The 13,748-nt window shown below is 34.4% G+C and overlaps 1 protein-coding gene across 3 annotated transcripts; it reads right to left on the bottom strand.

Annotated features, from left to right (window-relative positions):
• Positions 1-6: 6 nt before the first annotated feature.
• Positions 7-13,341, bottom strand: LOC136230187 (kinesin-like protein KIN-4A). 3 transcript variants are annotated; one of them, XM_066019166.1, is made up of 26 exons: positions 12,879-13,341; positions 12,377-12,523; positions 12,126-12,275; positions 11,124-11,377; positions 10,036-10,223; positions 9,782-9,906; positions 8,664-8,700; positions 8,430-8,521; positions 8,201-8,305; positions 7,965-8,078; positions 7,776-7,869; positions 7,421-7,533; positions 6,314-6,412; positions 6,117-6,230; positions 5,917-6,033; positions 5,736-5,816; positions 5,099-5,170; positions 3,657-3,750; positions 3,547-3,575; positions 3,164-3,261; positions 2,978-3,073; positions 2,566-2,790; positions 1,372-1,534; positions 877-1,032; positions 491-803; positions 7-339 (listed from the first exon to the last, which is right to left on the bottom strand). In XM_066019166.1, the coding sequence occupies exons 1-25, from the start codon at positions 12,993-12,995 to the stop codon at positions 591-593; spliced, it is 3,093 nt and encodes a 1,030-aa protein (XP_065875238.1). In that variant the 5' UTR covers positions 12,996-13,341; the 3' UTR covers positions 7-339; positions 491-590. The 3 variants fall into 3 exon arrangements, with proteins under 3 accessions (XP_065875238.1, XP_065875240.1, XP_065875239.1); XM_066019167.1 differs by lacking the exon at positions 7-339 and having other exon boundaries at positions 665-803; positions 877-1,039; XM_066019168.1 differs by lacking the exons at positions 12,126-12,275; positions 12,377-12,523; positions 12,879-13,341 and having other exon boundaries at positions 10,036-10,143; positions 11,124-11,256.
• Between the last annotated feature and the right edge of the window lie 407 nt (positions 13,342-13,748).

Below are 13,748 nucleotides of genomic sequence, written 5' to 3'. Positions count from 1 at the left end.
ACGACATGAGGAAACAAAGTTATATTGTTTGACATGTACCCATTAAGATCAACATATATACAGTAAAATTGGTACAAACTTTCAGAAAAAAAAAAAAGGCAGTAGAAATGGTTTTCTATCAACTAAAATGGCAATAACATCAAAAATTTAGCAGAATAGATCTATCTACGGCAAAATCAAGTGCCAGTACACATCAAGAACCACATCATCTGCTATGCATGATCATGTAGAGTCCGGTCACTCAACCATTTTGCTATTCTCCAGAACCTTTTAGAGCTCATCAGCACAAGGTAGTTGAATTAAATTATGTTGCAGTCCAATTTGAATCCAGGAACATGCCTGCATTTTACAACAAAAATAATTATTTTTCTTCACGCAAGTGCAATACGAAACAAGAATCGCCCAGTTCAATTTCCCATGGCAAGAGCTACCATGTACTTTGTAGCCATGGCCTTCATAAATTAAGGTAAATATTTTCAAAAAAAATTACCTTCAATTGTTCCTGGTTTTAATCAGCCACTTATCAGACTATTTGTGGGATTCAAAATGTCTATACAGCAGTAAGCAAGATGGTGAAACATCAGGTTTTGTCATATCATATCAACAAGGAGCTGTGCACGAGGCTTCGATCTCATGATTGTCTCATCACTGTGTTTAATCCATTCAGAGAGCTTCCAAGGCTTCTGCCACTTCCATTTGAACTGTAATAACCATTGATGATGACTTCTCTTCCACCTCCAGAGTTTTCCATTTTGTCCAGCAGCTACCAGTTTCTTCATTGACAACTGCCCAACTGGTACCATCTGTACTCACAGTATTAATTTTTATATTCACAAGGCAAGACCAATCCGAAGTCCAAGTAGGAGAAGAAATTACCTTCCGTGTAAGATCTAGAAATGCTGCAGTCTCTCTGGCGGATGCATTAGCAATGCCAGGAGTAAATTTTAGTTGCTTTGGTGCTGGAAGTGACATAGGAGACAAAGGACCACTCGAGTTGTCCAAATAGTGTGTTGATGAAGTACATGAGCCACCCTGTTATCTCCATTCATAAATCCAAAAAAAAACAGCATCAGTATCTCCTCTTTTTAGTTTTTTCATTCAATGGCCACTGCCTCATAGGTCCTTCATTGAACATCTGACACTTTATATTGAAGATGCATTCATTCAATAAAAATATTATGTAACAAGGATATGAAGTTACAAAGGATGATTAGTGAATTTTGCATTATCATATTTAACTTGACATTTAGTTTCTTAGAAAAAAAATTCTCCAGTTAATGCAAAAATAAGTTAGTATATCCCAATTAAATGGGCAAGCATAGAATTTAAAATAGACACAATCAACAAGATATAATTATCAGATATTCTCACCAAAGACGATGTAGCTAAGGCAATAGCAATAGCTTGTTCTTTCATCTTTTGTTCCTCAGCAAGTTCTTTCATCTGAGCCTCACTTTGTTGCAGTAGATTTATGAGTTCCTTCATTTGGTCCGTTAAGTCCTTAATTTCCATATCCTTATCCCACAATCGGCACCTGTTAAGTACCAACGTGATTGCATTTCCCAGAAGAAAACCCTAAATGCTTCAGTAATAACGATATATATGCTTAATTCTATAAATATTAAACTGATGCAATTAGTTCACACTAGAAGAACGCAATAACTACCACGAAAGAGGCCATTAATAAAATATGACAAAGTGAACGTCTAAAATTGATGGGAAGTTAACTTTATTCCAAATACTAGGAAAAACCATAAGGATCTAGGTTCATTATGTCACCTTGGATGATTGAGTCTATTTAAATTGTTAAGAAACGTATAACATAAATTATTTCAACTGCATAAAAAGGTTAATAATAGAAAATAAAATCATTTCCAGGTTCATTATATGCCCTTGCTTAAAATTGAGAAGATGTTAATCTGATTTCAAATACTAGGGAAAATAGAAGAATCCCAACATCCAAAAGGAAAAATAATAATGATAAAAAAAAAAAAAAAAAAGTTCAATGGATGTACAAGGTAAAAACAATAAATAATCCAAAATCCATGAAACAGCAAAGAATTCTCATTTTCTCTTCATACTTGCATAATTTTCTTTTTCTACTTCGTCTGATTATAAAAGGCAATGGCAGAACCCAATGAAAATTGATAGATCAAAGATTAGTCAGATGGCCGTAAATAGAAGGCTTTTTTTCACTTAATAAATTGGCACAAACTAACTTTTATAAGACAAAATTGGATGATTCCTTGTCCTCTACCTCTTAATAAAGGGCAGCCCAGTGCACTACGCGTCCCCGCTAAGCGAGGGTCCGGGGAGGGGTCCCACCACAAGGGTGTACTGGGCAAGCCTTCCCCTACCAATTTTTTTTGGCAAGAGGCCGCTCCCAAGACTCGAACCCGTGACCTCTCAATCACACAGCAACAACGTTTGTTGCGCCAAAAAAAAAAAAGATAAAATTGGATGATTAAGTTTTATTTAAATTGTCAAGAAACGTATAACATAAATTATTTCAACTGCATCAAGAAAACAAAAAAGGTTAATATCATTCCAGTTTCATTATGTCACCTTGCTTCCGCAGTAGTAGCAAACATATACTGAAGAAGATTCTTAGCTTCTCCCATTGTGCGTAATTGATTCCAGTGTCCTCGACTGATTAAGGAACGCTCTCTTTCTCCTGCATCCGAAAGTTGTGAAGCCATTGCCGTTAATGCATTTGAAGATATGCTCAGCATGTTCTCCAGAGAAGATATTCTTGCCATTCTTGCATGTGGTGGTGACATCAAATGCAACCTAATTTGGTTAAAAGAAAAACCAATATCTGATCATTAGATGCTAATACTGTGCACCTTAGATATGCAACCACAAGGCTTGTCCTTATTTTGCTGGGACCAACAAAAATTTAAATCCAATCAATCAATAATATTTTGCAGGTAACCTAATGACAGATAATTATTGGAAGAACATAATTGTACCGTACCTGGAATGTCCATTCTTTCCTTTTCGCGAACTACTGTCAGAATCTAACTGATCAGTTTGTTTTAACAAGGCTAACTCGTCTTCCAATTTGGTGTGTCTGCATAAATAATTTCCAGAACAAATCATTCAAGAACATTCGGAACAACTTAGTGTGGATACCATGTGAAGAAAAATGCACAGGACATACTCTTGTCTCTGCTTCTCATACTGAAAACGAACTTCATGCACATTCACCATGACTTCTAGTTCATGATCAAGCAACCTTCGTAAAGATTTTTCATTTCCCTAGAAGTACAACTCAAAGTTAATGTTGTACCATAAGGAATCATTAAAGTTTTGCAGCCCCCATTTAATGATCTCTTAGAAAATCAGAATCATAGCCATCCAGCTCAATTCTGATAAAAATATATGATTTGTCATATCGTAATCTTTTTGAAATGAAATTAGAGCTTCTTCCATGTTCACCATGATTAGGAGCGCTATTTAAATGCAGCCAACCCACATAGATTGCTGGATTCAGAAAGACAACAAATGACACCATAAAGAATCATTAAAGTTTAGATTATTTACCTGTAATGATGCATGTCCATTGGAATTAACTGCGAGAAAATGCAAAAGAATCAGCAATTCTGAATGTTTGGAAAGTTACATAAAAGATTTAAAAAAAAAAGGAAAATTACAAGAGTTTTCACGCGATGAAGACTTGCGAGCTTCCAAAAGCTGCTTCAACCTTCTGGTAGCCATTGTTGCCTCTTCTGTCTTTCTTTGAAGAACCTTGAAGAAAGAGTATATTTGCATCGATTGCATTAAATTTCAGCATTCAAAACATGTGGATTAACCAGAAAGGGGAAAAATCAAACAAACTTTAAGCATTTAAGAGAAAATGATATTAGATCTAAGGATTGTTTAGAGAAAGTAATTGTGGATATGAATATGTCTTCATCTCTTCACAATAAGGACTTCTAGTTTCCTTGAAGTTGAGTGGGAAAGGAAAGCATAAGGTTTCATGGTTTGTTAGGTTGATGATATATTTGTTTATGCTGCTCTGTCTGCACACTTCCTTCTTTTCATTGAGTACTACAAATTCTAAATCTTTCTTCGGGCACAGCTCTGGAACAGATAAGTCTGCTGATTCTGCTGCAAATTTTATTCAGTAATTCAGGTACGAAGAAAGAATGTAGTTTACAGTTCGCTTTTCCACCCCAGTCATCATGGGCCTTTTAATTGTATATATTTCCTCTATAATAAATGTAATGTTGCTTAGGCTGCTAAGGCTGCTGTGACAGCTAGATGGCTGCTAGTAGGGTTTCTATGTTTGCTTAATTGTAGGAGTAATATAGGGAGAATCTTGTATAATATGTGTATTCATCTTAAGCTTAATATATGTATGTAGTCTCTTAGACTATATGGTATCCCATGTATTTCTCTCTATTTTACACGGCTTTTACACCCTCAATGTATCAAACTAAGAAGTAATAACCATTTTTTCTCTAAATTCTGTGATACTTGGAGAGTCTAAATTCTAATCCTTGTCAATTTTATCCAGCTATTCCAATCCTTTTCATGTAAAACCTGCTTTATTTTATTTAGATTGTGAAAATCATACGTTTTTATGAAACCTAAAATTTAATGTAATCAGACCAAATAAAAATCAAATTGTGTCTAATCTCTTAAATTACACATTATCCAGTCTGAAGAAAATTATCAAATTTTATTGATTTCTCATTTGATTAATAGATCAGACTAAAATTAAAAAATATACATATATATTATTTTGATTAAGACGGGCATGTTTTAGGCCAGTTTACTTAATTAGTTCCTAGATCGCATATAGAATAAACAAGATCTGACACTATTCTTTACAGTGGACCAACTTAGTTCTTGAGACACATACACAGAAAAATGTTGAATTGCTGACACAATCACATAAAAAGTTGGTCATCAAACAAGAACAGTACAAAATTGATGATCATCTTCTTTCCAACACTCAACCACGGTAAATTGAATAAAATAAGATAAGACTATTCTAGATGGACAAAAAAAAGAGTTGCAATGTTCAACTATTAGAGGCACTACCATATTTTAATGGCTAATACTTAATTCTTGAAAGTTAATTTTTTACCAATTTTTGTCGCTGATGTTGTGCTTCAAGTTTATGTCGCTCGTAGTCATTTCTTCTGCCTTCCTTCCTTAGCTGCTTGAGCAAAAACCATAATACAGTTAAAATGGGCTAGCAAGCCAAACAATAATATGGAAGAATTGTAAGCCTGACCAGGGCAATCAAGTTTCTAAAGCAGGAGTGAAGGAAAAAATGCAGAAATAAGTAAAACATCAACAGAGAATGATTAAAGTTCAAACTAAAGCATCACTGAAAAAGTAAGAATCCATCAAGAGACATACAGCAACAACAAAAAAGACATCTAAGAAAAACTCAATCAGAATATGAAAATTCAATAATATTATGGATAAAGCATTGGAGCATACTAGAGACTATTGCAGACAGAAAAACAACTTCATAACAGAAAATAATGTACATCCAAAAAATATAAATCATTAACATTTTGGGACATGGAGACAAATTCAATAGGTTTCTTCAAAGTTCAGTTGAAGAAGGACACAAAAAAGAAAGCATTTTAATAATCCTTTATCCTTAACGTTTAGTCCCTGAGGTTATCTTCGCCATGAATATCACACGGTATTCTTTTGCAAGACATGTGTCAGAGAAACCCATAACTCATAGTTAATTTGAAGTGAAGCACCTGAAGCACTTCCTTCTCTCTTGAGGCTTTCCATTGTCGAAATTGTTCTGCTTCTTGTTTTATCTTGTGCTGCAGCTGAACCTACAGAATTTAAAAAGTAAAAGTAGGGCACACATTAAAGTCGTACTGTAAATGTTACAAGAGGATAGCATGAACTTTGCGGCGCCAGAAAGCAAACCACCTTTTGGGCCTTGATATGTTGTATTTCAGCTTGCAACCGCTTTGCTGCTTCCTCACTTCTTTGTTTCTGCTTTAAAAGGTCAACCTGGTTTTCTTGTTTCCTTTTAAGATCTAAAATCTGAAATTTGAAAGAATTAAAAGGATTTTTAATCTGACCTACAGTTCATAATGATAGAATCACATAGTTTAACATAAACTCACTTGTGCTTCCAGTGCTTTCGATTTTTGTGAATCAATATCTTGTGTCTTCAGTGTCTGACCATTAGAATTTGCAGCACGGTTCTCAATTTTAGTCAACAAACAATCTCGCTCTTGCTGTTGTTGAAGTTAAACTTAGTCTCAACCAGATATACTAAAGGCACAGCAATAAATAAAAATTTGAAAATGTTCAACTGGACCTGTACAACTCTTTTATCTTCCTCAAGGTCCATGATTTTCTTCCTGAAATGCTGTTTCAAAGCTTCAGTGTCAACCTCTCCGAATAGTTTCATCTCAGACTACATGAAGAAGAGCAAAATGAGGATCATAATTACCTATAGGAGAAAGAAGAAAAGAGTTCCCACCACTCTTTCACTGAGAGATAATTGATTTCCAGAAAAAAAAAATGAATCAAGGCCATGGTGCTAGTTTCAATGTTTTAAGTTCATGGTCAGACAATTTAGGGCAGAAACATGATAATACAAGTAGCAAGCACAAAGTAGCTTCACTAATAGGAAACAAGCAATTTTGTTTGATAGAGATAAGAAAGCTATCCTAAGATTATGTGCCCATCAGCTTAACCTTGTATGTAGAGTGGTTCTTTGACATGGTATCATAGCCTGAGTTTGAATCTTGTCAACCCCTATTTATTAATTATATTACATTATAATGCGAGTCTATAATTGTTCAAACTTTAAGCCAAAGAGGATAGCATATGAGGGTGTGTTAAAATTATAAAACTATTCTTGAAGTCTTTATGTAACAGTTTAAGCTTTTTAGTTTGAGTAATAATTTAAAAATATTCGAAGTTTGATAATAGGTCTTTCCATAATATCACTCTTATTTACCCATGCCAATGTTATATGTTTCAAAACAAAGCTTTAACATTAGTAATCATAATAAACACCTCCATTTTCCGTACATGAGATTATAGTTGACAAGATCATGATGTTTATATGCTGCAGAAAGTTCAAAAAATTGATTATAATAAATTCAGAAAAACGACCCTAAAATGACTACCATTAAAATCCTCTACCTATAGAAGCCATTCCCAATATTTGATTAAATATGCAATATGCAACCATGGACTATCAAGAACTTCAAAATAATATGATGCCTATATAAAATGATAAAATCCCAGGTAAGCACCAATTCTATTAACAACAACAGATATAAACATAGGGCTAACTTATTGCTTGTTCAAGATTCAGTTACTATTCATTCCACATCAGAAAAAGTGAAAAATAAATAAAAATATTTACTCATCAGTTGTATGTGTACGATCAAACAACAGCCAAAAAAGTAACCTCTTTTCGCTCTAAACGCCTATTAAGCTCATTCAATTCTTTATCCATGGTACTTTGCATGAGTGCATACTCCCACTCTTTTGCTATTTCATCAATATCCCCAGAATTTTTACCTGCAAAACATAATTTTGACCAACATTGAGAATTTTTATCTAAAGCTGGGTGATATTTCATAACTTGAAAATATTATATAATTATGCATTTCAAGCCACTCCCCAGTAAGGAAGCTAACTGAAGTGACAAAAAAAACAAAAAAAAATATTACCCACTCTATATCTAAAGATGCAGCTTGTTCAATCCTAATCCCAGTGTCAATGTTCAAAAATGGCCCAGACTCGAATAAACAAGTACTTACCTGACGTTTCTTCATTTATTTGATAGTCAGATGAGTCCATACTTTGGAAGTCCCTCTTCAGTCCATCACTTCTTGCAAAATTAGAATGGCCTTCCTAAGATTTAAATAAATATCCATGACTCAAAATCTATCAATAAATATTAGGCAGTATTAGAGTAAAACAACATCACATGCAGCCATATGGCGTACTTGGGAATCAATTTCACACTGCTCTACAACAGAACGACGGCTGCGATATTCATGAAGTTCTCGAGAAAGGTCCTTATTGCTAGCCTCAAGCCAGGCAATCCTTTGCTTCAGGACCTGCTAAGCAAAGGCTTCATTCACTAAATGTTTCACAAAGAAATGCATGTTCATGAAGAAAATGCTAATCTTGATTAAGGAAAAATAAAAAGATGATGGTATCTCTGGAAGGTCTCAATTACCTGGACTTCATCTGTTGGAGAACCCCGAGCACAAAGTTCTGCTTGTAGGTACCTTACCTGTTGGCGCATTTGTTGCACCTCATTGGATATTAAATCTCTATTGACCTGCACCAAGAAAAGATTTAGAGGTATAGGTAATTATCAATAGCAATTTTACAATGCACAGGCGCATGTATAGCAGAGAAAAGGGGAATGATCATATAACGAAGTGATGAACAAATAAACTTACAACAAGCTTATTCTGAATGTTTCGAGCACGATTTGCATATTTGAGAGTGTTCAGAGTTTCCTCGGCATTGATATCAGCAGGACTGATGCAAGCTGTCAGATGTTCAAATCTTTATTATAAACAAGACGAGAATAAAAATATTTTACACGAAAGACATTAAGTAACCCTGATATCTAGAGAGCGTCCCAGACTGTCATGATACAGCATCTGAAGAGAAAACAAAATACAGATTACCTATCATAACAGTCTTGCTGTTTCCACCAAGTGAATCCTGAGATAGGACACATGAGATCAATCAGATACCTTTCAGAGATTAGAGTGTAAGAAAAAATCAGTAACTATTCTACAGTTACTATACCATTCCCCAGCCAGTAACAGAACGGTATCTTGCTTGCAGTTCTTAATAGTAACAAATCTGTGCAGAGTAACAAGCCGATTCAAACAAACTGACTCACTTACATGGTAGCAGGAATAACAAATTAGAGAAGCATGGAGCTTGCTCTTCGATGACATACCAGAGAATTATGGCATTATGTTAAAACATCTCTGCAGTATTCTTCTTAAAATTTCTTTGACATCCTATAATGTGTCATGGTGTATACTTGAAGCACATGTCAAACCCCAAATTGGAGCTAATACTATAAATGGGGGAAGAGATAAAGCCAACAAGGATATGTGAAAAGAGATAGGCATCGTATGACATAGATAAACATTAGAACAAGAGTGAGTAGGAATATGTTTCGGTTAAAACTAATCCATTGCTTTATCAGCAAAGCTAAAACTTTCATGAGATACTATTTCATAAGCAGTGAAAATCCCTTATCTCGGACCTTCTAGAAGATATCTTCATGAGATACTATTTCATAAGCAGTGAAAATCCCTTATCTCGGACCTTCTAGAAGATATCTTCATGAGATACTATTCCATCCAAAAATTACTATAGACCAAACCAATAGAGCAACCCAGATGCACAAAAAGATATAATTTCATGTTTTACTAATGTAAAATTAGTTCACAACCCTAAAAATAAATTTTTAAAATTCACTGCACAAAGTACATATATTTTAGAAAAATGTATTTATCAGTATTGGCAACATAGTATGCATAAAATTATGAAGTTTTAATGCTATTAGAATTCTTCATCATACCTATAAGACTAAATATTGTCATACTAATTTTTCGACAACTGCTTTCCAAAATAGTGTAAGCATGCTTAACATAGGTTAACAATATTAAGCATTAGTACTAGTTGATATAATATTGAGATAGGAAATTTGCTAAATCATTAACAAAAATATTTATGCATTTCCCAGATCAAAACCGATAGATAGATTAAACTGCTAAAGTCTAACCTGCAAGAGTCGAGTCAGTTTACTATCTCGGTATGGAACATGAACTCCTTCTTTCCGCTTTTTATCATCCCCAAGTGCACTGATGACATTACCAAGAGCAAGAAGTCCCCTATTTATGTGTATGCCTGTATGCAAATAATATATGATGAAAACAACAAATATGTGGTCATAATTATTCCAGAAACAATGTATAATGGTAAGAAAATGTAATACAGAAATAGAATAATGTAATTGTATGATATGTATTTGCATACCTTCTTTTAAACGGAGACCATCAGAACCAGTTCTCTTTGCTCGCTCAGATCCAGCTAGATCTACCAAATGGAGCTTTGCACAGATATACTCCTCACCCATATCCTCATCTGGATTGTCATTAACAGGAGAAACTGAATGCAGTTTGCGGATTTGTTCTAATGTGATCGTGAATATTGCATGCGACCGACTATGAACAACATGCAGAAGGGAACGCCATGCCATTAGATTATAATTAGCTGGTGACATATACAATGAAATAAGCCCCACTACCATAGTTGTCAAATCACGACTCAGTGAATGGAAATCCACATTTTGTGAATCATGAATGGTAAGATTCAGTTCAAATTCATAATAAAAGGGCGGCCCGGTCGCACTACGCGTCCCCGCTGAGCGAGGGTCCGGGGAGGGGTCCCACCACAAGGGTGTATTGGGGGCAAGCCTTCCCCTGCCAGTTCAAATTCATAATACTATAAAAAAATATATATATATATTTACCATGTTAAACTCAAAATTTTATCAAATATTAGTCTAGAAATGCAATTTTAATGTCAAAAAAGAAATCATGTCAACCAATACTTATTTCAAATCTAACGCAAATCCAGATCCTAACAAAACTAATTTACAAATTGAACTCTTGTTAATAACTTAGTGGAGATAGAGAGTTTGAGTTTCTGACTCTGTTTTTTTGCCTCGAAATAGAGCTGAATCCATTCGAATCTCACGAATCGTAAGGTTCTAATAACAGTGCTCACTACCATATTAATCCATTATCTCTATACAAAAATTTCGGCCAAATTAATTTTCTTCAACCAAATTGGGATAAGAATAAACAAAAACTATTAAAAGAGTTTAGATAACTAACAAAATACCATTCTCAAAAGATTGCTACATCAATACCAATCTTCTTTCAGAGGCTCCACTATCTATATAGCCTCTTATGATTTTAATCTGAAGCCTTCTCTCACATTTTATAAATGAGGACACTAAGAAATTAGTTAACTATTTAAAGCAAAGAATCATGAGCTACACTACACAGAATAAAATAATCTTAGATTGCACCAGGAAGGAGAACTTGGTAGGACGTTACCTAGACTGGTTGTTCATATTTGTACTTCCTGTTGCTCTGCATAATGATCCTTGCTCCAGGCAAGCAGCCATTTCATGCAATGTACTGACAGCTACTTCATTTGATCCTGCTAGTGTTATAACTCCATTTGACGATTCACGAATTTGTATTGGGGGCCTCCCAGGAACAGAAACTTTCCCAGAATGTCCATTAGCAGTCATTGATTTAGTCACAGATACAGAATCCAGCAGGTCTCTGACTTCTTCTTTTAGAATCTTCAAAATCAAAACCCAATTGTTATTTTCTTGGTGAAAAGATCACCTATGATAAAGATCACCGTATGCATGAGATGGGATGCCAACCCAACTTGCTACCATATGCATTATCTCAAGGCTTCTGCAAATTATTTTCTGAACTGCTACGTGATTATAATAGGACAAAAAAATTAACAGGAAAAGATACTGGAGCATATGTTACTGCAGCTAACTTTATTTTCAGATCAGGAATTTTGACTATTTTAACTTTGGGTCATTATATTTGTTTTAGGGTGGGAAAAAGGGGCACACACCACAAAGATTGATTCTCTACTCAGAAAAGCCTTTTTTCCTAACCAGAAATGGGGGAAAAATGAAAAAATGGGTAATATCTATGTGTAGTCATTTATGATTGGAACTTCAACTGATTAATTCCATCAATGATTAATTCCACAGAGTGTAGTCATTTATTATTGAAACTTGAAATGGAACTTGCTTCCTGTAATATGAAAAAATGGGGATGTTGAACTAATCAAGTTCTGCATCTAAAGAATTTTGTTGACCCGGAGAGACCAAATCTAAACCCAAATGTAATTCGTCATACTGATGTTGTCAACTAACAACTCATTACTTGTTAATTCATCTTTTGTCATTAAATAGGATTTTTCATCGTAGTAAAAGTGATGGCCCCAAAAAAGCAATCAATGCATTTTGCACATGAATACCGGACGTACAACATAACTAGGACTTAAATTCATAGTAAACCTACCTCAATAAATGACACATGCAACTGAAATTCTGAGTGATGCTTTAATGTCTGAATCTTATTGAACAATACATTCATAACTTGCGGAATCAATCCAGTCTGGCTACCATCTTTGAAGTTAGTCCCCATCGTATATGTTTTCCCCGACCCTGTCTGCAATGCATATATATGTAAAATACTAATCCAAAAAGAGACCACATAAATATATATGTTCATATTCAATTAACTTATGTTTTTACATCACAAATACTTACCTGACCATATGCAAGCACGGTAGCGTTGTATCCTTGGAACAAACCATCAACAAGTGGAGCAACACATTCTTCAAACATGGTGGATGATGGAGAAGCATCATTTCCATATACATGGTCAAAAGTAAAAAAATGTGTACCAATTTGCACCTGCAACATTACAAATGCAATAGGATCTATAATTTGCACGCTTAAAGTAATCACAGCTCATAAGGAGCGATACTATCAGATTTAGTTCTTTTTTCTATTCTTTTAAGATTTCGCAGAGACAAATTGGATTTTCAGTCATGGAATCTCAACCCAAATATTTCAGATGACATTATTATCAGAATCCAAATAATACAACTTACTTTAGTAATTATCCAACTGCAATAAGCGGACCAAAATATCGTCCATCATATAGTTAGACAAAAATAAAATTCCACTATATGTTAGTATGAACGGCTAATTAATCTGATAATATTACCAAAATCCCAAAATTAATTTAATAGAAAATGCAGGATACCTGGGGCTTCCCAGGTGTAACAATGACACATTCTTTGCAACCTTGAACGCGTTCATCGCCGATAAGCGGACGAATATGAAGTGCAACCTTAACACTACAATTCTCCGATGTCTCCATGAAGCAAATCGGGAATCAAAAGAAAACGACGAACAACAGAAACTGAGGAGGAATAAGCGGTGATTAATCGTTCAAAGTCAAACCAAACCAGATGGATTAGAATCTAGAAAATGGATTGAGAGAAGATGTAGTATTTTAAGAGCGAGAGAGGAGGAGGAAAAGGTTGGCGGGGGTTAAAGAAATAAGAGGGGAAGAGAAGGGATTTGAAAAATTGGAGCAGCAGAAGGTAGAAGAAGAGAGGAGAAGAGAGAAGAGCAAAAACTCATTACACTATCATTTTCCTTCTGCTTCACAGCTCAATGCGCTCATGGCTTCTGCTACCGGCAGTTAGTGTATACTGCACACTGTCCTGACCAAACCAGGAATAAAATTACTAAAAAGAAGGTCAATGCTGTTACATGTAGCGAATTGGAGTGTCCATCTTTCCCGAATTGCCCCTATGTGGGTCCCTCGCCTGTTTTACCGGGAAATTTTTTAATTAATCTTGTTTTGTTTTTTATGGCCTAATAATAAATTAAAGTGTTTACTCATTTAATTAATTAGTAGGTTTTTATATTATTATTTTTTCATCAATAAAACTCATTTGATTGCGAGTCCTTACTACCTTACAATATTAAAAGCACTCCTTAGTCTTAAATTAAATAAAAATTATTAATAAAGTTTTTATCCTAAAACAAAATTATCAATTAAGTTTTTATTTTAAATAAAAATTATTAATTTATTCTTAATTGAAAATCATTCCGTTAAATAGTT

The sequence above is a fragment of the Euphorbia lathyris genome, chromosome 5 (assembly GCF_963576675.1).
Source record: "Euphorbia lathyris chromosome 5, ddEupLath1.1, whole genome shotgun sequence".
Classification (NCBI taxonomy): domain Eukaryota; kingdom Viridiplantae; phylum Streptophyta; class Magnoliopsida; order Malpighiales; family Euphorbiaceae; genus Euphorbia; species Euphorbia lathyris.
This window is presented reverse-complemented; position numbering and strand designations above follow the sequence as displayed.